The 22,866-nt window shown below is 44.3% G+C and overlaps 7 protein-coding genes across 8 annotated transcripts; 5 read left to right on the forward strand and 2 right to left on the reverse strand.

The window, feature by feature from the left end:
• Nucleotides 1-117: 117 nt before the first annotated feature.
• On the forward strand, nucleotides 118-3,060 carry LOC108603402 (V-type proton ATPase 116 kDa subunit a). Its single transcript, XM_017992189.1, has 5 exons — nucleotides 118-328; nucleotides 384-800; nucleotides 919-2,373; nucleotides 2,425-2,671; nucleotides 2,730-3,060. The coding sequence occupies exons 1-5, from the start codon at nucleotides 167-169 to the stop codon at nucleotides 2,993-2,995; spliced, it is 2,547 nt and encodes an 848-aa protein (XP_017847678.1). The 5' UTR covers nucleotides 118-166; the 3' UTR covers nucleotides 2,996-3,060.
• Nucleotides 3,061-3,307: 247 nt separating this feature from the next.
• On the forward strand, nucleotides 3,308-6,398 carry LOC108601359. The gene is made up of 3 exons (XM_017989258.1): nucleotides 3,308-3,606; nucleotides 3,658-3,981; nucleotides 4,037-6,398. Exons 1-3 carry the CDS (start codon nucleotides 3,308-3,310, stop codon nucleotides 6,396-6,398), a joined length of 2,985 nt encoding a protein of 994 aa, XP_017844747.1.
• A 383-nt stretch (nucleotides 6,399-6,781) lies between these two features.
• Nucleotides 6,782-9,207, forward strand: LOC108603404 (retinol dehydrogenase 14). 2 transcript variants are annotated; one of them, XM_017992192.1, is made up of 4 exons: nucleotides 6,783-6,888; nucleotides 7,507-7,648; nucleotides 8,134-8,272; nucleotides 8,333-9,207. In XM_017992192.1, exons 2-4 carry the CDS (start codon nucleotides 7,508-7,510, stop codon nucleotides 9,061-9,063), a joined length of 1,011 nt encoding a protein of 336 aa, XP_017847681.1. In that variant the 5' UTR covers nucleotides 6,783-6,888; nucleotide 7,507; the 3' UTR covers nucleotides 9,064-9,207. The 2 variants fall into 2 exon arrangements, with proteins under 2 accessions (XP_017847682.1, XP_017847681.1); XM_017992193.1 differs by lacking the exon at nucleotides 7,507-7,648 and having other exon boundaries at nucleotides 6,782-6,888.
• A 3,673-nt stretch (nucleotides 9,208-12,880) lies between these two features.
• On the forward strand, nucleotides 12,881-16,260 carry LOC108601983 (protein glass). Its single transcript, XM_017989978.1, has 5 exons — nucleotides 12,881-13,089; nucleotides 13,614-13,756; nucleotides 14,075-14,205; nucleotides 14,273-15,729; nucleotides 15,793-16,260. Exons 2-5 carry the CDS (start codon nucleotides 13,711-13,713, stop codon nucleotides 15,929-15,931), a joined length of 1,773 nt encoding a protein of 590 aa, XP_017845467.1. The 5' UTR covers nucleotides 12,881-13,089; nucleotides 13,614-13,710; the 3' UTR covers nucleotides 15,932-16,260.
• A 419-nt stretch (nucleotides 16,261-16,679) lies between these two features.
• On the reverse strand, nucleotides 16,680-17,902 carry LOC108602003 (nucleoporin Nup43). The gene is made up of 2 exons (XM_017990004.2): nucleotides 17,542-17,902; nucleotides 16,680-17,486 (listed from the first exon to the last, which is right to left on the reverse strand). The coding sequence occupies exons 1-2, from the start codon at nucleotides 17,807-17,809 to the stop codon at nucleotides 16,690-16,692; spliced, it is 1,065 nt and encodes a 354-aa protein (XP_017845493.1). The 5' UTR covers nucleotides 17,810-17,902; the 3' UTR covers nucleotides 16,680-16,689.
• A 105-nt stretch (nucleotides 17,903-18,007) lies between these two features.
• LOC108602002 (Werner Syndrome-like exonuclease) lies at nucleotides 18,008-19,488 on the forward strand. Its single transcript, XM_017990003.1, has 7 exons — nucleotides 18,008-18,092; nucleotides 18,154-18,228; nucleotides 18,290-18,394; nucleotides 18,449-18,654; nucleotides 18,706-18,933; nucleotides 18,992-19,235; nucleotides 19,291-19,488. Exons 1-7 carry the CDS (start codon nucleotides 18,033-18,035, stop codon nucleotides 19,444-19,446), a joined length of 1,074 nt encoding a protein of 357 aa, XP_017845492.1. The 5' UTR covers nucleotides 18,008-18,032; the 3' UTR covers nucleotides 19,447-19,488.
• Nucleotides 19,489-19,592: 104 nt separating this feature from the next.
• Nucleotides 19,593-21,807, reverse strand: LOC108601910 (protein hemingway). The gene is made up of 4 exons (XM_017989888.1): nucleotides 21,540-21,807; nucleotides 20,077-21,458; nucleotides 19,861-20,020; nucleotides 19,593-19,803 (listed from the first exon to the last, which is right to left on the reverse strand). The coding sequence occupies exons 1-4, from the start codon at nucleotides 21,675-21,677 to the stop codon at nucleotides 19,666-19,668; spliced, it is 1,818 nt and encodes a 605-aa protein (XP_017845377.1). The 5' UTR covers nucleotides 21,678-21,807; the 3' UTR covers nucleotides 19,593-19,665.
• Between the last annotated feature and the right edge of the window lie 1,059 nt (nucleotides 21,808-22,866).

Genomic DNA, 22,866 nt, shown 5'->3' on the forward strand with positions numbered 1-22,866 from the left:
ATCCATAGCATGCGCTTCATGCGATAAGCCTGGAAAGTTAAAAGTACATAACGCTGCTTATGTATCCAAGGTTTCATCATAGTTGTCACTTGACCATTACGAATAGTCCGCCTGTTGTCACCGAAGTAAGCGCAGGTGTCGCAGTTGGATAAAAAACAGCAACAAGATGTGGTGCAGGAAGTTGAAAGATCTTGCCTGCGGCGCTGGGCCACATGATAACATTTTTCGCAGCGAAAAAATGTCCTTGGCGCAGATGTATCTGCAGCCAGAGGCATCCTATGAGACCATAGCTGCTCTAGGTGAGCTTGGTTGCGTGCAGTTTCGTGATGTAAGTGGCAGCAAGTGGACAGCAAACTTTTGCTTATGTGTTCATGTCCTTGCAGCTTAATGAAGGCGTCTCCGCGGTGCAGCGCAAGTTTGTTAACGAGGTGCGACGCTGCGATGAACTGGAGCGCAAGATACGCTATGCTACCAATGAGCTGGCCAAGGACGGTCTTAAGGTTGTGGATTTAATCGACGACTTTCCGCCTGCGCCCAAGCCCAAGGAAATAGCTGAGCTGGAGTCGCTGCTGGAGAAAACCGAAACGGAGATTATGGAGCTGGCAGCCAACAATGTTAGCCTGCAGACCAATCATTTGGAGCTGTCGGAAATGATTCAAGTGCTGGAGCGCACAGAGCAGTTCTTCTCCGAGCAGGAATCAACTAACTTTGATTTGAACAAGCGTGGCACGCATCGCGATCCGGAGCAGGCTGATGGTCGCTTGGGCTTTGTGGCGGGCGTAATTAGACGTGAGCGTCAAGTAAGTTTAACAAGATATTGCGAAAAGGAGCTAAGAACTAATTGCATAAGAAATTAATTTCTTTTAAAATCATTTAATAAGAAGCAAAGTAAAACCTTTATATTTATTTAATTTGCAGTACGCCTTTGAGCGCATGTTGTGGCGCATTTCGCGTGGCAATGTGCTGGTGCGCCGCACGGACATGGAGGCGCCTGTGAAGGATCCACGTACTGGCGACATGGTGCTGAAGAGCATCTTTGTGGTGTTCTTCCAGGGCGATCAGCTGCAATCGCGCATACGCAAGGTGTGCCAAGGCTTTCATGCTACGATGTATCCTTGCCCGAGTGCGCATCAGGATCGCGTGGACATGATCAAGAGCGTGCATGTGCGAATTGAAGATTTGAAGGTAATCATTAGCCAAACCGAGGATCATCGCACCTGTGTGCTTAAGGCAATAATGAAGCAGCTGCCCAACTGGTCGGCCATGGTGAAGAAGATGAAGGCCATTTATCATACGCTGAACATGTTCAATGTGGATTTCGGCAGCAAGTGCTTGATAGGCGAATGCTGGGTGCCCAAGAAGGAGCTGGAGGAAGTGGAGGCATTGCTGGCGGATACATCTGCCACGCTGGGCAGCACTGTGCCCACCATATTCAATGTGCTGGACACGCAAAAGGATCCGCCCACATACTTCCGCACCAACAAGTTTACCTATGGCTTTCAAGTGCTCATCGATGCTTATGGCATAGCCAAGTATCGTGAGGTGAATCCTGGACTCTACACTTGCATTTCTTTTCCCTTTTTGTTTGCTGTCATGTTTGGAGATATGGGACACGGCTGCATTGTTTTTATACTTGGCTTATGGATGGTGCTGGACGAGAAGCGTTTGTGCAAGAAGCGCGCTGGTGAAATCTGGAAAATTCTGTTTGGTGGACGCTATATTATTATGCTTATGGGTATCTTTGCTATATACACGGGCTTTATATACAACGATTGCTTCTCGAAGTCGTTTAATATATTTGGGACGCACTGGCGTATGCAATATAATCGAACGACAGTGCTGACCAATCCAACGCTGCAGCTGAATCCGGCAACAGATACACGCGGCACCTACCCGATGGGCATAGATCCTATATGGCAGTCGGCGAGCAACAAGATCATCTTCCTGAACACCTACAAGATGAAGCTGTCCATTATCTTTGGTGTGCTGCACATGGTCTTTGGCGTTTGTCTGTCGGTGGAGAACTTTGTGTACTTTAAAAAGTATGCATATATTCCACTACAGTTTGTGCCACAAGTATTGTTCCTGCTGCTGCTTTTCGGCTACATGGTGTTCATGATGTTCTACAAGTGGGTGCAGTACTCACCGCATTACGAGCACTTTGCGGATTCGCCAGGTTGTGCGCCTTCAGTGTTAATTATGTTTATCGACATGATATTGATGAAGAACGAGGTGCCCACACCAGGCTGCATGCCCACGATGTTCCCAGTGCAACGCGAGCTGGAGACTATACTCTTTGTTGTCGCCATCATTTGCATTCCTTGGATTCTGCTGGGCATGCCGCTTTGGATTATGTGCAAGCGCAAATATCAGGTGGGTACTTATATTATTTCTATCTTAAGCTTATTATATATTTCCGTTTAGGCCAAACATCATGTGGAGCGCAATCATATGGATGTTATAATGGAAACAATTGAAATCAAGGGCAAGGAGGTTATTATAAACGAAGTTAATGAAACCCACAAGCATGAGCAGCATGATGAAGAGGAGGAAGAGCCTATGAGTGAAATCTGGATACACCAGGCTATACACACTGTTGAATATATTCTAAGTACAATTTCCCATACAGCCTCATATTTGCGTCTTTGGGCTTTATCGCTTGCTCACGCTGGTAAGCGCTTCATCTTCATTTTCCAAGCCAATCTCTTATATAATTTTTTTTTTTGCAGAGCTGTCTGAAGTGCTCTGGACCATGGTGTTGTCTGAGGGTCTGCAAATGAAGGGCTATGTGGGCATTATTGGCGTGTTTATTATATTTGCCATTTGGGTATTCTTTACCATTGCCATTATGGTCATGATGGAAGGTCTGTCGGCCTTCTTGCACACCTTGCGTTTGCATTGGGTGGAGTTCATGAGCAAATTCTATGTGGGCACGGGCTACGAGTTCCAGCCCTTCAGCTTTAATGCGCTGCTGACAGCCGATGAGGATGACTAGAGCTTTAGCTTATGTAAACTCTTAATGGGTCAATGACAGTTGTTCATTAATAAAATGCAGCATACCAAGTGCTTTTGGTTTTGTTTTATATTTTGGAGCGGGTGAGGTTGGCCCACATTGCTTAGAGCGACGTGTTTTTATGCGAAACCATTAAAAAAGGTCATTGCAATGAGGGCAGCGCTCAGCGAAAAATTCTTGCCAAGTGCAGCACAATTCCATGGAATTGGCCTAAACCATAACTCTTATTAGCTGCTGCGGCTGGCCAGCGTTGCGCAGTTGTAAGCCGAACTCGCTACGGAACAAACTACGGAAATGTTGGGCGTACTATTGCTAGCACTGCTGGCGCTTTGTCGCGCAGACACTTTGGTGAAGCTGCATGTGAATCGTCCCTACAACGATGTGCACGAGAAGTTTGTAAGCTTTGTGGTCAAGCCAGAGGATCTCTATGATGCGCTGGATGGCAAGCATCGAAAAGCGGTGACCAGCATGGCGGCGCTGCTAGGAGATGCGTTTGTGAAGTTCGATGGTGACTTTTATTTTGCCAGCAATGCGCCCACGCGGCTACGCAATCCCACCAAGATTATATGGAAGGGCTTCAATCGCTGGACGCGGTAAGTGCGCAAAACTTTCACATCCAAACTCTGCTGAACTTTAATTTGCAGCGCTGTAAACTGGACTATGATTATACCTGTGCCCTATGCGCCGGAGGAGTGGGACTCTATGCATACGCTCAAGATATTGAACACCAGCTATATGGTGGGCATAACCGATTGCATTTGGCAGCTGGGCACAGATTTTGGCAGCGCACGCGCCAAGGATTATGTGCAGGAGCTCAACACCTTGAAGCTAATGACGGATACGTTCAGACCCTATGTGGATGATTGGCGTGTTATGGGCGCGGATATATCAGCGGGTAGCAGCGTTGAGGAAACTAAGAAATATGTGGATATGTCTAGGGATGTGAATGCAGCCTATGGCTGGACGCAGTAAGTTATCACTTATCATAAGTTAAACTTAAGTTTTAATGCTTTGCTTGCCTAGACCCGCCAACATGTTGCCTGCCAGCAGTTTGGGCAGCTACATCTACGACAGCGATCCAGCTTTGAAATCTCTGCGACAACAGCGTGTGCCTTTGTGGCTAACGCTGCCTGAGGAGACATCAGCAGAGCAGCAGTCCATCAGCAAGGTGCTGCTGGGAGATCAAACTACAGACGCTTTGCGCTGGGCACAAACTCTTGGTGATGCTGCCAGTAGTGGCTTCGATGTCGTCTTTAAGCGCATGCATCTGGCAGATTTTCAGCGTCCCAGCTTTAGCTACTATGTCACCGCTTTATTCAAGAAAGTCATGGGCTCGCGCGTCTTTCCAGCGCGTCCATTGAATGCCTTTGCGCCCAGCAACAAACTTTACACACATTGCGCCAATGCCGTAAGCGGTGGCTTGGCCTTCATGGTAGTTAATACGGAAACGCAGCCAACGACCATAACAGTGCGCAGCTTGACGCGCTTGTCCAGCAGCGAAATCTGGCAATATGTGCTAACCGAGCGGGATGAGCACATAGAGCTGAACGATAAGCCACTGCTGCTTAATTCAACGCTGCGTCCGCTGATCAGACCCAAGGATGCTGTCAAGCCGCTGCAGCTCATAACGCCCAGCATGTCTGTTGGCTTCTGGGTGCTGCCAGGTGCCAGCTTGGAGCATTGTCAGTTTACTGAAATTGAAGCACATGAAGAAAGCGCAGAGTCTACTAAAGAGAAACGCTCCAGTTCAAGCAAATACAGCTCAGCGGATCGACTGCTGCAGAGACTTATAGAGGAGACATCTGTAGCCAGAGGTTCGCTGCAAAGCTCCATCAATCGCCACAGACGCTTTGTGCTGGACAATGATGAGCAAGTGCAGCCAGCTTCATTACTGTGCAAGCTGCTAGATTCTTTTAAGGGCTTACCCGGCAACGTTAAGCGAGACACATCCACTGGCCGTAAGAGCAGAAGACATGCGCTGCATCCGTTTGAAGCTATGAAATGGCTCACGCAGGTTCTGGAGCAGACACGCGATGTGGCAGAGCGTGCTGGACGCAGCAGACGCAACGCTGATAGCTACAGTGGTCCCTACTTCTACAATCGCCAAGGCAAAAAGACTGCACTGACCAAAAAGATTACCGAGATACGCAAGCCAGAGCGCAAGGTCAAGCCGCTCTTTGATCCCACTGAGTTTGATGAGGAGGAGTTCTTCAAGAAGCTGGGCGAGCAGCCAGAGCCACCGCCATACACACGCCTGCCTGAGGGCGATGTGCATCTCAAGCACATAGAAACGGTGGATGGTGAGGAGAGCGAGTCCCAGCCAGAGCCAGAGCGCATAAGCTACAAGCAGCGACGTCCAGCGGTGCGCAGAAAAATGAAAATTGTGCAGCGCTCGCAGGAAGAGAGTCTGGAGGAGCGGCCCGAGGAGCAACCACTGCTAGAGCAAGCGCGTCAAAAGCTGCAGCTGCTGCCCACAGAATTCTTTGAGGCAGCGCCTCCATTGACGAAACCGCTTAAGCCCTTTAACTTGGGCTTGAAGTTAAACTCTTTGCTGTTTCCCGAACCCTTTTCCAGCAAAGGCAGCATAAGCAAGCGCAAGAGCGCAGCCAAGCCGCTGGAGTCTATTGAGCAGACACCAGAGAGCGATGTGGAGCCTGTGGAACCAGTGGAGCCAGTGCGTCAGGAAGCTAAACCTGCGCCTAAAAGCGGACATGCTGCTGCTGACTTTTTGCAGGCGCAGCGTGAGCTGGGCAAGCATTTTCTCAGTCACATAGCAGAGCATGAGCATGAGTTCTCGCTGGGCGATGAGGCAGCGCGTGATGCTTCCCCAGAAACGGACCTCGTAAGCGATCTTAAGCCTGCTATAAAGCAGCAGCCACAGCAGTCGTTGGATCATGAAGAGGATTACTTTGGTGGCAAGCTGACGCCCAAAGCTTTGGCGCCAGTGCCGCGACTGTTGCCACAGAAACCCCTTAACGAAGGCATCACTGCCTGGTGGGACAGGCCAGCGCTAAGGCGTCAACGCTCGCTGCACTACAATACACTGGACGAAGCGCTGCAGTCCAATGCAATTGATAAGAATGATCGGGCAGAGCTGCTGCCTCTGGGTCAATACACCTACTATGAGTATAAGCCGGCTGAGACTAGCTCCACAACCGAAGAGTCTAAAATAATGCAGATTAGCAACACCAAGAGTCCCATAACTATTCACAAGATAACGCTCTCGGAGAATATTGTCAGCACAGTTAAAACCAAAGTGTCCAAGTTTATGAACATAATAACGCGCCATATGAACGAATGGTACAACACCTTGACAAAGCATCTGGAGAGCGAGCATGGCAAGTCACGTCGAACAGAAGAGAGCGCTGCAAATGCCATAGCATAAATAGTAAGAGAGCGCGTTTATAATTAAGCAAAACATTTATTAATATTATTATTAATTATGTACATATGTAAAATACAAAAGCAATTGTTTTAAATAATAAATAAAACACAATATAAAATGTTTGCTAGTAGTTAAGCATTGCTAGAGCTTAAGCTTGCTCTTTGCTTGCGCTCTTTGCTGCGCGTCTCTTCAGCTACAAACTAACGGAAGTCCAAAGCAGCGACGCAAGCTGCGCTTCAAAATATTCCAACGCGACGACGCTCAACCTGTTGCTCTACACACACACACACACATGCACATAGACAGCTTTAAGTTTGGGTTATTACAATATCAATGAGCATGGCTGATCGCGAGACAAGTCAGCATTGCTGCGCGCTCTCTTTGCATCAGTCTTTGTGCAGGCATTCAAGGCGAAGGTTGTGACTGAAGCGGGCGCGTCTTTAATTATTTCTGCAGCAATAGCAAAATCTCAGCTTTAACGCTTAACCAGGTGAGTTTTGCTACAATTCGCAATACTTGGCAAATTTTTGGCCCAGCTACCTGTTGGCCAACAAAATAAAGAAAACAACAATATAAGAAACGGGTCAGTTCTAGAAGTTGCAAGGCATAGAAGCGTAACCAGTAAGCCCAGTCTTTAAAGCAGACAACAAAAGATTTTTTTAGTGACGTGGACAGCAACAGCGGCAACAGCAACAACCAACAACAACAACAAGTGTACACAAGTTTCTTGTGGCTTTCTTCGAGCTGCAATGAGCGGCAATGAACTTTGCTTTTGGCCTGTCTTAAACAAAAAATGATTTTGTAATTAGTGGCACATATGAAAAGTGAAAGTGTCTTATATATTGTTGCTACCGATTTATGAAAAAGCAAATTGTTAATGATTTACTGTTCAAGCTGCATATTGGAAACTCAAAACTGAAAGCTAAATTATTATAAGCGGCGAAATAAAAAACTAGTTTTTATTTATTTGTCAATCGCAGCGTGTGCGGCTGTTGTTGTTGTTGCTGTCGCTGCTGCTATGGATTATATAAGCTGTTTTGCATATTAACACATCAAAATTATACAAATATCTATTTTGTGAATATGCACAATGCTATATCATTTATAGGATGGGCTTTGTCTTGGCCTGGTTGCCAAGCGAACATTATGTGCGGGATATCTGCCTAATCACGCTCACGGCGGCATTTATAGCCACCTTGCTCAGCATACGCTTCTATTTGCGCATCACGGCAGGCCGTTGCTTCACTGAGGTAAAACCCACCCCATCCCGCAACCACCCGAATCGCACCGCACCGCCCGCACCCTTATAAACCAAAACCGCATGCCCAACTATTCTACTAAACCAATTGCAATTAGTCTTAGGAAAATTTCTTATTATCATTGCACTTGTTTTTATTTTTTTTTCCATTCGGTTAGCAGGCCGTGACGTGGCCGCTCAGTTAACTCTTCAAGCTTAGCTTCGCATACGTCATATGGTTACGGTAGTTCTATTACAAGCGCCAAGATCGCTTTCTGCTATATTAGAAAACAAAGAAAACAAAATATATACAAAGCTTATGACACGAGCGGGGTCGAGCAATTAAATGCGCTGAAACTGGCAGCAGTAATAAGCTAGCATTTATATTAACTACACATTTTAATTGTGGGTAGTAAATATTTAGCAGTCCCATCCTATTAAACAACACATAGCTTTATATTTTCTACTGCCATTAATAACAACTAATTGGCTTTTTAGACAAGAATGGAGGGAAAAACTGTCATTATTACGGGAGCCAACAGCGGCATTGGCAAAGAGACAGCCAAGGATCTGGCTGGACGTGGTGCACGTATCATCATGGCCTGCAGAAATCTGGAAACCGCTAATGCAGTCAAGGGTGAGCTCTAAAATTTAATTATATTCAATTAATTTGATTAGCAATTGTTTTGCCTTGCAGACGAAATCATCAAGGAGACCAACAACAACAAGATTATTGTCAAGAAACTGGATCTCGGCTCGCAGAAATCTGTGCGTGAATTTGCCGCTGATATTGTCAAGACTGAGCCCAAGATTGATGTACTCATACACAATGCCGGCATGGCTTTGGCTTTCCGCGGCCAGACCAGCGAGGATGGCGTTGAACTGACTATGGCCACCAATCATTATGGCCCCTTCTTGCTGACGCACTTGCTCATTGATGTGCTGAAGAAGAGCGCACCAGCTCGCATTGTCATCGTCGCTTCGGAGCTGTATCGTCTGGCTTCCGTTAATCTCAACAAACTGAATCCCGTCGGCACGTTCCCAGCTGCCTACTTGTATTATGTGTCCAAGTTTGCCAACATTTACTTTGCCCGCGAGCTGGCCAAGCGTATGGAGGGCACCAAAGTCACAGTCAACTACTTGCATCCAGGCATGATTGATTCGGGCATTTGGCGCAATGTGCCTTTCCCACTCAACTTGCCCATGATGGCCATTACCAAGGGTTTCTTCAAGACAACCAAAGCTGGCGCACAGACAACTATCTACTTGGCAACTTCCGATGAAGTGGCCAATGAGAACGGCAAGTACTATATGGACTGCAAGGAGGCTACATTGAATGCCGCAGCTATGGATGAGGAGAAAGGTCGCGCGTTGTGGGAGGAATCCAAAAAGATTGTCAAGCTAACAGCTCAGGATCCCAAGATCTAAGCAGGTTTTTAAATATACTATATAAACACTATGTATGCTCATTTACAGATTTTGCAAATTATTAATTAAGTGGGGAAGTGCGCGTATATCTTAGCCTAAGTTTTTCACATAAATAAAAAGATCTTGTTAAAAGCTAAATAAACTAAAACATAAATGAAAACTTTGCATTAAATTCATGCTAAGAATTTAAAAAGCAAGCAGCTTTTAGTCGCGATGCATTTCGATAGCTCGATAAGTCAAACTTTTAACAGCAGAGCGCGCTGTTAAGCTTTAAACTGGCTGTTGTTTAACAGCAGCTTATTGCCAACTTTGCGACCATTCAAATCTTTATTTAAACATTAGTTCATTCATTGCATTTAAATTTTATATTTACTTTTAAATGCTGCTCGCTGTTTGTTTTGTTTGCTTTAGGCTCAATTTCAGTTCATGAGAATTAATAAAAACGACAAATCACAGCGTCGATCAGGAAATTTGATACGAGCCTGGTCAAGAGCTAAACTGGTAGCCGAAAATGAGAAATAATTCTCACACAATGTTGTTGCTACATTTGTTGTCACCTGTTGAAGGGGCGTGCAAGCAAAAAGGATATACACCAGGGATTTTTAATCTGATAAAATTGCAAGCGCATCGCATTGTCTCTGCACCCCCTGCTCTGCGCTTGCTCTCGCTCCCTCTGCGGTTGCGGAGGCAGATACTTATCAGCGGCTGTTTGACACGTGACTTCAATGATGATGATTGCCGAGCTAATAATATGTTAACAACTATAATTGAAATTTAATATTTATCCAAAGGCTTACAGGATAATCATTTGCGGTTTTTATGCAAGCGCTGATAACGGACCGCACACTGATATAATTGCAGTTGGTACATCCCCCTGCGGACTACTGTGTGAAATTCTTAACGCGTTTTGTTTGCGGAAGTGATATAGCCATAAAAAAATCAAAAGAAAAAACCAATACAAACAGTAGCAAACTGTAGACAAGCTAGTTGAGTGGGTTTATGACTATATTGGCTTTTAGTTGACAGTCAGTCAGTCAGTTTGTCAGTCCCCATTGATAAGGGACAAATGAGAACCCTTTGCTGAGAAAGTATCGCCTTACAAATTCAATTTGGCGCGCTCCATTCAAGTGTATATATTCCTTACAAAACATATTTTTGAGGCAAAGTTCAACTGTAATTCAATTCGTTGAAATTTTTAGGGGGGAGGCCAGTTCACAGAACTCACATGTCCTGTGAGTGTCCAGTGCCTAGCAGTTGCTGTAGTTAACCATAAGTCGCGTACTTTTTAATAAGCTGGCTTAGGTTTTTAATAAGAAGTGGGCTAGGACACGATCCTGCCAGCTGTCGTGACGGCTGCAACTGTCAATTGGTCATCGATACTTTTTCCAAAATTCAATTGTAGGTGTCTGTAGCAGACGTTGAATAAACAAAGGAACTACTTAAAGTTTTTATTATAAGATGACAGCAAAAGTTCAAGCAGCTATTGCAGCATTTCTGAATTGAAAATCCCTTGTGGCGCCATAATTGGGCTAAATGATTGTTACCTCCCACTGCCGCCAGCCTGAGCCGAGCCGAGCCGGAGCAAACATAAAGAAAAAAAGCCTGTTTAATATTGATATTAACTGGCAACTAGCGGCATTAACATGTCGAACAACTTGGCAACCAACATAAAAGCCGACTGTGCATATGTGTGTGTAGCCAAGCTGTAGCTGGAAGCCCTAAGAGTGCCACCCGAAAGTATTTCATTGATTTTTGAAGCCCCGCCCAAACGTACAGAGCACAAGCAAAACGTTAACACAAACGAATGCCTGAATAAATTCGCTTCGCCAGCCAGGCAGTCAGGCAAAAACACAACAATAGTAGTTGCCAGAGCATACAAATAAAGAGCCTGGTCCAGGCTGGCTAAAATACTTTGAATAAATAAGGCAAACGACAAGCTCTGGGTAAACATCACCACGTGCAGTGCAGGCGAGCTGCTCTAGTATATAACGCTTGGTCTTGTGTCCAACTGATGAGCTGGTGTGATAACAGGTACAATGCTCTGGGCGGGTGGTTGCTGGCTGAGATTGCAACAATGTTTACTTTGCAGCTTAATATATGCTACATGATTTTTAAAGTATTTTGTGGTTAATTGATAGGAAGTGATCAAGTGGGTGGAGGGTGGGTTTGCACAGCTGACAGCTGAGAGACTTTCAGCATATGCACAGCTTACAAATTTACAATTCACAACTATTTCCATACGTCGCTTAAAATCTAAATATCAATTCAACTTGCAGTCGTTTTACTTGAGTTTGAGCTTAGAAGCTTTAAAGTCTCTACACTTAACAAATATGCTGACTAAATCATAAATGATTAAAATATATTATGGCAAACATTTATGAAATTTACTTGCATTTAGAGTCAGCTACGTTGTTTAGTCGCCTTGTGGAGAAATACAGCAGCGATTGAAGCTCAGCTCTAGTCCCAAATTGTTATTGATAGCACAGCCTCCGTGCTGCGTGTGCTTGAGTCTAATGCGTTCTGACAATCGGCAGCAAAACAAGGCTCAGACTCATGTCCTGGTTGCAAGTTGTCAACATGAAATTGAAACCATTGACGATCAGCAAGAAGCAAAAAAATATTGAAACAGGTTAGTAACACGCCCAGACTTTGATTATGTTGCCAGTACGAAATTCCCACCAAGTGCGTAAACTGATATACTTATAGCCTGGACGGGCAATCACTGAAAGCCTTTACACTTAACTGACTCAATTAATTTGAATTTTTGCGACCAAGGCGTGTGAATTTTTCGTCAACTTGCAACTATTTAGAAATTAAAAGTAAGCTGCTTGCTAGCCGTGCTAACTAATTAACTAACTAACTAGTTGTTGCCAACTTGTGAAAAGTTGCTGTGAAAATAATAATGTTTCAACATGATTTGTTGCTTTTGTTGCAACCACAAAACATCATATCAAATGACGCAAAAAATAAGTATAAATAATAAATTACAATTGTAGCTATGCGAAAGAGCAATGCTCGAGAGATCAAGAGATGCACAGAGAGATCGACAGCTAGAATTGTCATTGGTCTAGAGTCAGCAGCAGCAGCAATCGAAAGGGTTGTGTGCGAGTGAGATAGCATGCTGTAAACGCAAACACGTTTAACCACAAAGAATGGCACGAAGGAAGCAGAACGCCGCCGCCGACGTTGAAGACGATCAATGGCCACATAGGTACGTATTGGGCACAGTTTGACTCGACTCGGGGGGTATCTGGTGTCGAGCTGGCAGTCCAAGATATTGGGTGACAAATAAAAACTACTGAAAAACTGCTGCTGCTGTTGCTGTTGCTGTTGCTGCTGCAGTTGCTGCTGCTACGTATGAATGGGCTTGTGTGGCCAGCTAGAGGGGCAGGGCATGTCTCGCGGGTTCGGGGGTTGAGTTTAGTTAGCCACAAAAGCCGGCATATATTGGAGACGTTGCCGGAGACGGGCAGACCGACCAGAGCGCATTGGCTGGCAGTTGCAGTAGCATTGGTTGCTGCGGGGGTTGAGGGTGTCAACTGTATAAGGGTCTCTCGTGTGTAATTGTTGTTTTTGCTGTTGCGTACTTTGTGTCATTGTAGCTGTCTCCAAGTGTGTGAGCAATAGTGCGAGAGTGTGAGCATGCTGTTGTCTTTTGCGCCCTTTTGTCGCTTGTTTATAATTAAGTGAGTATTTTTTTTTTCTGTGGTTGTCGCTTTGCCGCTGCTGTTGCTGCCGCTGACGGCTTTTCGTCGCCAATATCGGCCGTAGAGACTTCGATTCGAAACTGACAATTAGTTGCTGTCTTATGCTCGTCGCCGAAAGTCGATTCTTGCCCCCGCTAAGAAACAACAAAGTGAAGATTTTAACAACAACTCTACAGTTTAACTTATAGTTGTCAAGAAATTAATAATCGTGTGCTGCCAAAAGATCGTCTAACTTCGAAATATATAAAGTGCTAATCAAACAAATTTTAATATCGTTTAAATTGATCTACGAAATGATAATAACATATTTTTCAATAAGGTATATAACAAAAATTCTCCATCAATGTGTGGAAATCAACTGCGTTGAAGATTTTTTAAAATATAACCCTATAAATAAAATAAATAATCATATATCAAGAATATTGTGTTATTTTTGCATTTACTAAAGTTGTATAATATTATTTTTCTATAAAATTACAAGCTTAAAACGACAAACATTCAATTCGGACATTATTAAGAAAATTGTGTATGAAAAAATTAGTATCAAAATAATATTTGAATTTACATGCTGAATATATGTGGAAAAAATTAATCTAATATAAAATATAATTGCAAAAGCAGCTGCAAATTCTTATTCATTAAGATAAGATAACCTCTTTAAGAAACGTATACATAATATATAAATAGTAAAATATACGATTTGCGGAAACAAAAGCTTTAAAAGGAATTGCTCGAAAAGACTGCCATCTATTTATAATTTGTATAATTTAACTGAAAATATTTAAAGCGATTTCCTTAAAATGAGTTTCTTTAAAAAATTATTCCAATTGTGCCTTTTTGCAGCTGGAAATGTCAATTGAGGCTGCAAAATGAAACGTAGAAAAACAAGAAATAAGACAAGAACAACAACAACAACAACAAGCCTAGCTGGCGTCATGTCATGGGATTGTTATATAAAAGTTCCAAACTCTTGAACATAATTCTGGGTGAGTAGCCATAGCCATAGTCTGTTGTTTTAAATTTCTACCCCCCAAAGAAAAAAATACCAATAGGCGGCTAGTGAGGCACACAGTCAACGAGAGTAAAAGCAATGGCGGCGAATGCGCTCTCTCGCTCTCTATGGCTGTGTGCGTGTGTGTGTGTGCGCCTGTGTATTAAGGGGCGGAGCTTAAGGCATCGCACAGTGGTTGCAGTTAGCGTAAAACTAGACTGAAATTTTAGCTTTGCTTAGCTTTCCAATGCAAATGCGCGTACTAATGATGGACACCCCTTCTCTTTGATTTTTTGGGCACACACCTGCGCAGATTCCCTGGAAGATCAAGAGGGTGGAGCTATGTACATATCGTGCGATGTCTCAAACGGCGGTCCTGTGGAACCAGAAACGGGCTATGTGCCCAACAATCCATTATTTGGCCTGGCCTTGGACAGTCCGCAGGTATTTTTGCTCGCTCGTCTTCATTTCAATTTTCCTAACGTGACTAAAGTGTTTCAAACTCGTGCAGCAAGAGTGTGCCGCCAGCTGCGTCGGCTGTTTATCCTGCCAAGGCAACACCGCCCTGCCCATATCCTCCCTCACCAGCAGCGACTTTGACTGCGGCGGCTGCTTCGATAGCACCATTGGCGTGCTCGGCAGTCAGATTAATACAACGCCGCCGGCTTGCACGCTCAGCGCCAACGCAGGCAACAACAGCAACGGCATTGCTTTGACTGGCAACGGCAGTAGCTATTGGAGCACTGACGAGATGGCCTCCACATTTCCAGGTCTGCCGCCGCTGGACATTGATCCGCTGCCCAGTCTCTTTCCCTTCTCGCCCTGCAGCGCCAGCTACAACTTTGCCAGCAATCCGCACCAGGCTTCGCTCTCCTACACCGTGCATCCGCATCAGATGCTCATCTCGCCCAACGGCAGCCAGCAGCACAACCAGCACGCGCAGTCCGCCACACATCCCCACCAGCTGCAGTCCCAACACATGCAGCAGGCACTCAATCAGGCATCGCACGGTGGTAATGCGCTCCACAATCATAGCCACAATCATAACCAAAGTGTGGGCAGTGCCTCACAAGGCGGCGCCACGGGAGCAGGCGGCGGCAGCTGTTACTATGAAGCTGCTAACAATGCGCCCGGTCCGCCACCCATGTATCCCAGCATGAGTGTTAATGTCAGCATGAACATGACCATGCATCATGGCTATGGTGCGGATGGCAGCGGTGTGCCCATGCAGTGCTCACAGATGAACTGGACGCCGCCCAGCAACTCTGCTGCAGCGGTTAATGTGCTCTATCCACCGCTGTTGAGTCCCACGCACTATCCCGCCTCGGCCACCTATTCCTTTACGGCGGATTTTCGTGCGCCGGGACCACTGCCGCCGCTAGCAGACAAAGAGTCACCCTCGCCGCCTGCGCCCAGCTCAGCAGCAGCTCTGGGCTACTATGCCACAGGCTCCAATCCAAGCTATACGCCGCCCAGCAAAAGTCCCAGCTATCAGGCAGCTGCTCTCAGCTTGGGCCTCAGCAGCTTTGATGAGGAGGAGGACAGCAATGAGGATGGCGATTTGGCTGATGATGGAGAGGATAGCGCTGGGGGTGACCTCAAGCCAAATCTGTGCCGGCTTTGCGGCAAGACCTATGCGCGACCCAGCACATTGAAGACGCACCTACGCACGCATTCGGGCGAGCGGCCGTATCGCTGTCCGGACTGCAACAAGAGCTTCTCACAGGCCGCCAACTTGACGGCCCATGTACGCACACATACCGGACAGAAGCCGTTCCGCTGTCCCATTTGTGATAGACGCTTCTCGCAAAGCTCCAGCGTCACCACGCACATGCGCACACACTCCGGCGAGCGTCCCTATCGCTGCTCCTCCTGCAAAAAGTCATTCTCGGACAGCTCCACGCTCACCAAACATCTGCGCATCCACAGCGGCGAGAAGCCCTACCAATGCAAGCTCTGCTTGCTAAGGTAAGTGCTCCAGGACTTTACTCACTAGACAGCAATTAACATAATCTACGGATTTCCTTACAGATTCTCACAGTCTGGCAATCTGAATCGGCACATGCGCGTGCATGGCAACAATGCCAATGGCAGCAATAGCAGCTCGAGTCTGGGCAGCGGCAGCAGCAGCGTTGGTGGTGCTGCTGCTGGCGGCAGTTTGCTCACATGACAAAAGCCACGCAGTGCAGGTGGCTTTCAGCATTACCATCCCCCGCATACGCACGCACACCCACCACATCCGCATCCACATCCACATCCCCATCATGTGCATCACCATGCCCACATGGGCAGCTATGATTATGGAAACTATAGCATCAGCGATTATGCTCCTCCCGGCGCTACACAAAACTATTCAGGGTATTATTTTTGCGCACTCAATAAGCCACCCAAGTTCGAGCGTTTCTACTAAGCCACAGAGTAGAAATCCTGGCTACGGCCCATGCCCATAAATCTATGGAAATGCAATTGTAAATGCTCAAATTTCAATTGAATATAAACTAAAGCAAATTAACTAATTTAATTGTATATATATAAATAATTAATTGAATAACAAATATATTTATTATACTCATTTGCATTAAAACTACATCAATTCTAATATAATATATATGTATGTATACGTATAGTAGTTGAAAAACACGCATAAATCTTTTCCAAATTAGTCAACAATATATAGCATAGTAGCTAAGTCAACCTAATCTTATGTCTCTATATCCTTAAGAACGCTTCTGTACACACACACACATGTATTGGCACCCAGTAATACTCTAGTTAAAATAACTAACTATAAGATCTAACATAAGTCAGGTGCTTTGATTTAAGCCAATTTTTGCGTTTACTGAAAATAAATTAATTACAAACATCAAAATAGAATTTAACATTACAAAGTTTATTAATATAAAAAGCAAAACAGAGCCACAGCGCATCTTATTGAATATCATTTACTAGATAAATTGCTTCCGAGTCGCTGCCACAGATCAGTCGACTGCCCTGCACATCGAAGGAATTTATTGCCTTGCGTATATTGGTCAGCACACCATCTACATTGACCAAAGCACGCACGCGATCTCCGCATATCCACACGCTATTGCCGTCCTTTTGATCCGTATCGAAAGCCATATTATTCTCAGACCACATCCAGACCTCACCGCCCTCAGCAGCGGTAAACAGCTTGTTGGGATTTCTGCGATGAAAGCCAATGTCTGTAATTGGGCTGTTGTGTGCGCTGAGATAGGAGGCAGGATACTTCATGTTACGCAGATCCCAAACGGATATGGAGCCTTCTTCGCAGCCACAGATTAGCACGTGCTGTTGCATGGGATGTGTGGTGATGGCAGACACATAGTTTGAACTCTTGGCATCCTGGCAAGAAGCATATAAGCTAATCTTTTTCTGAGCTTCGTTGGCAACGCGCACATCCAACATGCGCATCACACCCATGCGATTGGCCGTCACCAGCTCGTTCTGATTGACATACGTAACGGATAGGAGTGCCATGCTGTCCGGATTGAGCGTAAGCTTCACCTGCTTTAGGTTGTTGGCATTCAACACATTCACGCTGCCGTCCTCGCCAACTGTGGCTATGTCGCTGCCATAAACAGCAAGTGCAGTGCAAGGAGCTGCTGTGCAGCTGCGCTTAAACTCATGCAGACGCTCACTGCGGGCTGTGCGCCAAATTTGATCCTCTTCCACTGCGCGTTGTACACTCAACAAACTCAGATGGCCTGTTAAGCAAACAAATGTTAAATGAAGGTTTCTGGCATTAGCTTAAAATTCTACCATCGGCGCAGCCCACTGCAATTGTGTCGTTGTTCACAAATTCCATGCCAGTAATATCGTTTTCAAACGCCACCTTGTCACTGCATTGCGGCGTCTGCTCCACGTTCTGTTCATAGGTGTTTGCTTGTAGCCGCCACAAGCGCACATAGTTTGTGTTCATATCCCAGCTACCGGTTATGAAGCGCTCGCTCTGCTGCAGCTCCTCGGGCAGCCAGCGCACTTTGGAAATCTTCTCAGATATAAAATGTGACGACACATTTGCTGCCATTTTAATGCTTCAAACTTGTAACACAGTTAGCACAACAAATGCCGGCAGTATTTTAGCGATGACAATCTGCCAGAAGTAACTAAAAGTTGCTTATCACAGCTACAATTAGGAGCAGTAACGCGTATATACGCTTGCTACGTTTGCTATCGATAACATTTCGTGACCTGTTTACTTACAAAAAATATCGGAGGGAAATTGCAGTAAACAAAAAGCAGAAAGGAAAATGGATAAATACTTAGTTAAAATGCCTGTTAAAGCAAAGAGCAATAATGTAACTGAAGAAGTAAGTATATTTTAAAGTTCTTAAAAAGTAAATAAAAATGAATAATTTATTGTGTCTATAGAAGGCAACTGCTAAAGAAGTAACACCCAAAGTTAAAATGCCTGTTAAAGCAAAGAGCAATAATGTAACTGAAGAAGTAAGTAAATTTTAAACTTCTTAAACAATAAATAAGTATGAATATTTTATTGTTGCAATAGAAATTAGCTGCTAAAGAAGTAACACCCAAGACTATAAAAGCCAGCAAAGAAATTAAAGAAAAAATCTCCCGAAATAAACGAAAGAGTGAAGATACGCCTGAAGAAGTAAGTTTAGCTACAAAGTGTGTACTAGTTAATAAATACAATGTGTGTTTTTAGACCAAGGATAAAGAAAATGCGGAGACTGAGAATCCACCCAAGCGCAGAAGTACGCGAGTGACGCGCAGCACGCGTTCAATGGCTGAGGAAGGACCAGCATCACCAGAGGAACCGAGTCCGGAGAAACTGCCATTCATTAAATATACGGGGGCCATAAAATATTATACGGAAAGCATGGAGATTGCAGCATCCGCAGATGAAGTCATGTAAGTGGCTGCTTTAAGTATGAATTCTTTATTTAAATAAACAATTTGCAGGCAATGGGTTGATAAACAAACTGAGCTGGATGTGGTGCCCATGGCATTTGATATGGAATGGCCATTCTCATTTCAAACTGGACCTGGAAAGTCTTCTGTTATACAAATTTGTGTAGATGAGAAATGCTGTTATGTTTATCAACTAACCAATGTGAAGAAAATACCAGCAGCGCTGGTGGCGTTGCTAAATCATCCCAAGGTGCGACTGCATGGTGTGAATATAAAGGCGTAGGTTTATTATTTATAAATATATAGTATTTATGAATAATTCATTTGTTTATTTTAGCGATTTTCGTAAGCTGCAGCGCGACTTTCCTGAGGTGGCAGCAGATCCGCTTATAGAGAAATGCGTGGATCTGGGCGTCTGGTGCAATGAAATCTGTGAGACTGGCGGCAGATGGAGCTTGGAGCGTCTGGCTAAATTTATAGCTAAGCAAGCGGTAGATAAGAACAAAAAAGTGCGCATGAGTAAATGGCATGTTATACCGCTGGATGAGAATCAACTAATGTATGCGTCCATAGATGTTTATGTGAGTAGTTAGCATAGCCAAGCTGGAATTTCTATTATAACACATGTATTTTCAGATTGGTCAAGTAATCTACCGACTGCTGGATCAGCGTGAAAAGACTAAGCTAAAAAATGAAACTGAATTCAAGGAACAAAACGGCGATGCTGCCTTCAAAGCAGTCAAAGCGCTGGGTGAGAATTTCTTGTCAAAAATTAATGAAGTTGAGGTCTAGTTTAATTTAAGTAATTTTAAACAATTTTATAGACTGTCTAAATACGGCTAGATTTCAATATTATAGTAATTCCAATGCATTTAAATTTAGGCTAATAATTTTATACAATTCTCTAGAATTTTATAGTAATTATATTTTTATACACATTTCAACTTGCAATAAATTTTAATCTGATAAATTCGCATTACAATAATAATGATAAACTAAACACTTTGTGACTCATTTGAAGATGGGACGGCGTGTGCCAACCGCCTCCAGTTTACGCTTGAGCACTTCATTATCCAAATCAATCTGGCGTTGATACTTCTTGCGATTGACAGCAGCGCTGGTCAAGCGTGGAGCAGGCGGAGCTTGTTTCTGTCAAGTAAATACAATTAATATTTAAATATTAGCTTAATTTAGTAAGTAACCCACCTTGCCCTGCATATTGGAGCTGGATTTGGAACTGTTAACAACTGGCTTAATTGTGGGCTTAACCGTCATCATTTTCTTTAACAAAATGTGATTCTGACGCTCAATTTCACGCACCTGCGGATTGGTAAAGCTAAAGCTCTTGCGTCCCAGATTCTTGTAGCTTCAAGTAGATGGATTAAGTTTATGAAACTTCATTGAGTTGTTTAGGATACTTACTTGACCTTTTCTGTAGTGGACGTAGTGGAGCGTGGACGCACTAGATCAATGTGATAGCCACAATTTTCGCTATTCAGACTGCTGGGCGTAACGCTGGAGACGCGACAATTGAGCTGCTGCTTGTGCAAGTGAGTCATGGAGTAACGCATGAGCCCATCACCCTGACCGCACTCGTCCATCATAAAGGTCTGCTGCTGGGTCTCTATCATGTTAATATCCGTGGCGGAAGGACAACGACATTTGCTGCGTGGAATGCGCGTTGAGAGCAATTTGCTTGGTGTGCGTGCCGATTGGGATTCAGTCATGGACATGTCTGGTGTATCATCGGATGGGGCCATGTCACTTAGCTGGCGACCATGTTGCTGCATCATCTCGGTGGCCATAGCGAGCTGCTCCAGTGCACTACTGTCAGCTGCGCCGCCACTGAGACGAAACGTCTTCATGATCATCTCAGACATTTGTGTCATCTGCTGCTCCAGAAATTTCATATTCGATGTTTCCGCCATGCGTTCTATAAAAGGATCCGCAAATGGCTGTGCAGTCAGCTCATCAAATTCCTTGAGTGGATCCGCTGTACTCTTGGGACTTAGTGTGACCGAGTCCACAGCAGTTTCCATGTCAATTTCGCTGCTGGCAGGCTGCTCCTGCTCCGGCTCCTGCTCTGGGTGCTGCTGCTGCTGCCGCTTGGAGCGTGGTGCACGCAATTTTGGATCTGTATTTGGCATTATGGCAAACTCCATTTCGCTGTCTGTATTATGCTGCGAAGCTGCTTGCTGCTCTTCGTCCTCCTCCTCGCCAGAATGCAGACTTGCTTCGCTTTCGCTCACATCGATTATATCGACCAAGCCACTTGGCTGCAGCTGCTCCTGTTCCTCAAGCTCGTCCTCTTGCTCCTCCTCCTGCTGTTCATCAAAATCATGCTCATCATAATCAACGTCATCATCTTGCTCTTCATCTTGTTCCTCATCTTGTTCCTCATCTTGCTCTTCCAGCTGCTCTTCTTCAAGCTGAGCCAGCTCAACATCGCTATCTTCGCTTTGCTCGGCAATAACCACATCCTCTTCATACTCCTCCTCCTCCTCTTCTAACTCTTCTTCCAACATATCCTCTTCCACATAATCCGCTTCGCTTTCTAGCATATCAAACTCCTGCTGCTGTTCCAACTCACGATTGCTCTTTGGCATCAGTGTGCGCACCGACATCGTTTCATCATCTGTCTGCTCAAAGGGCAGCGTCAATTGATTCACCTCAGCTACAGTCTTTGTTATAATGCCTTGCTGCTCATCCTCGGAAGAACTGGGATATGTCATGAGCTTCTCGCGCGCAAACCCGCTGCCGCCGCCAGTGCGTGTTGCATACAACTGTTGGCGACGTGCGTGTGGCTGTGATGAAGGCGGTATGTGGTTCAGGCTAAAGTGTTTGATAATCAACTCCTGCGTTTTAGCACCGCAGGCTGGACTTACGTTGCCGCGCAGGAACTCGGCCTCGACATCGGTCTCGCTCTGCGAGTCGCTCTCCTCCTCCACCTCGGAGAGCGTTTCCTCCTCGAACTGTTCGTCCGCATAGGTATCGTCGTAGGAGTTCTGTGGCGGCTCTGCCATCTTGCGGTTAATGCACTTTATTTAGCGTGTGTCTTATTTTGTTGTGTATATGAATTTTTTATAGTTTTTTGTTGTTTTGTAAATTATCACAAGAACAAATTGAATGTATGTCTTAATGTTGTATTATCCAGAACAGTGCTGGGAGTACTGGGAATTTTATTAAAATTTTTATACGCCAAGTACAATTCGTTCGCAGTTTACTACGTTCTCTCTATCTCGTTCTCTCTGACACGTGTGCTAACCCCTATGGCTAGCCCATCGTCCTAGGTGCTAACCCATGGCTCCAATACATACACATACGTGGAGCCTGCCAAAGTTGACGTGTTTTTTCTTAGCTCACATTTAACACCTGAAGAAAATGTACTTTTTGTTTTGTTTTTTTTAGCCGCAGCACATTACCAGGTGGAGGTACTTTTAGTACTTTGCCAGAGTCCTGGTTACCGTGGACAACGGAGCAGTCGCAGTAGCTTTGTTGATTAGAATTACGCGCGACTGTTTGTTTTGTTTTTACCACTTGTTGTTTCAGTCTACTTATGCGCGTGTAAACAAAACACCCTATTGTATATTACTATAAGTATATTAGTTTCATACATTACCACAATTACCATAGCAATTTACAAGAGTTGATTTTTTTTTTAAATATTTTGTAAGCAATTGTTTTCTAAATAGCAGCAAATTTTATTTTGTAAAAAGTTAGCATCACTGTTAAAAGCTAATTATTAAACATAATATTTCATTTTTAAATACTCATTGCACATTTTTTTATTCGTCGCTCAGCTTATTTAATAACAATATAAGTTTCTGTTTAAATATAATAGTCATAAGAAATATTATTTCAATATTACAAATTAATTAAGATTTTTCAAATGATTTGGTATATTTGTTTATCTACTGAATTTATTAAATTTAAAAGCTTTACTTATTTAATACCAATATAACTTTCTTTTGAATTATCATATACACATTTCAATGTAACAATTCACTTTAGATTGTTTGCAATAATTGTTTAACCTGACCCCACTGTGCTTAGCAAAAAGCTTTTCCACATAAACCGACAGCTGAATGAAAGCTGCAGTATTGTCGCTGTTACGCTAACGCTAACGCTAACGCTAACGGTAACGGCAACTTCATTTGCGCTTAACAGGCGCTAACATGTAACTTCAAATCAAAAAACATAAAACTCCAGCCG

The sequence above is a fragment of the Drosophila busckii genome, chromosome 3R (assembly GCF_011750605.1).
Source record: "Drosophila busckii strain San Diego stock center, stock number 13000-0081.31 chromosome 3R, ASM1175060v1, whole genome shotgun sequence".
Taxonomy (NCBI): Eukaryota; Metazoa; Arthropoda; class Insecta; order Diptera; family Drosophilidae; genus Drosophila; species Drosophila busckii.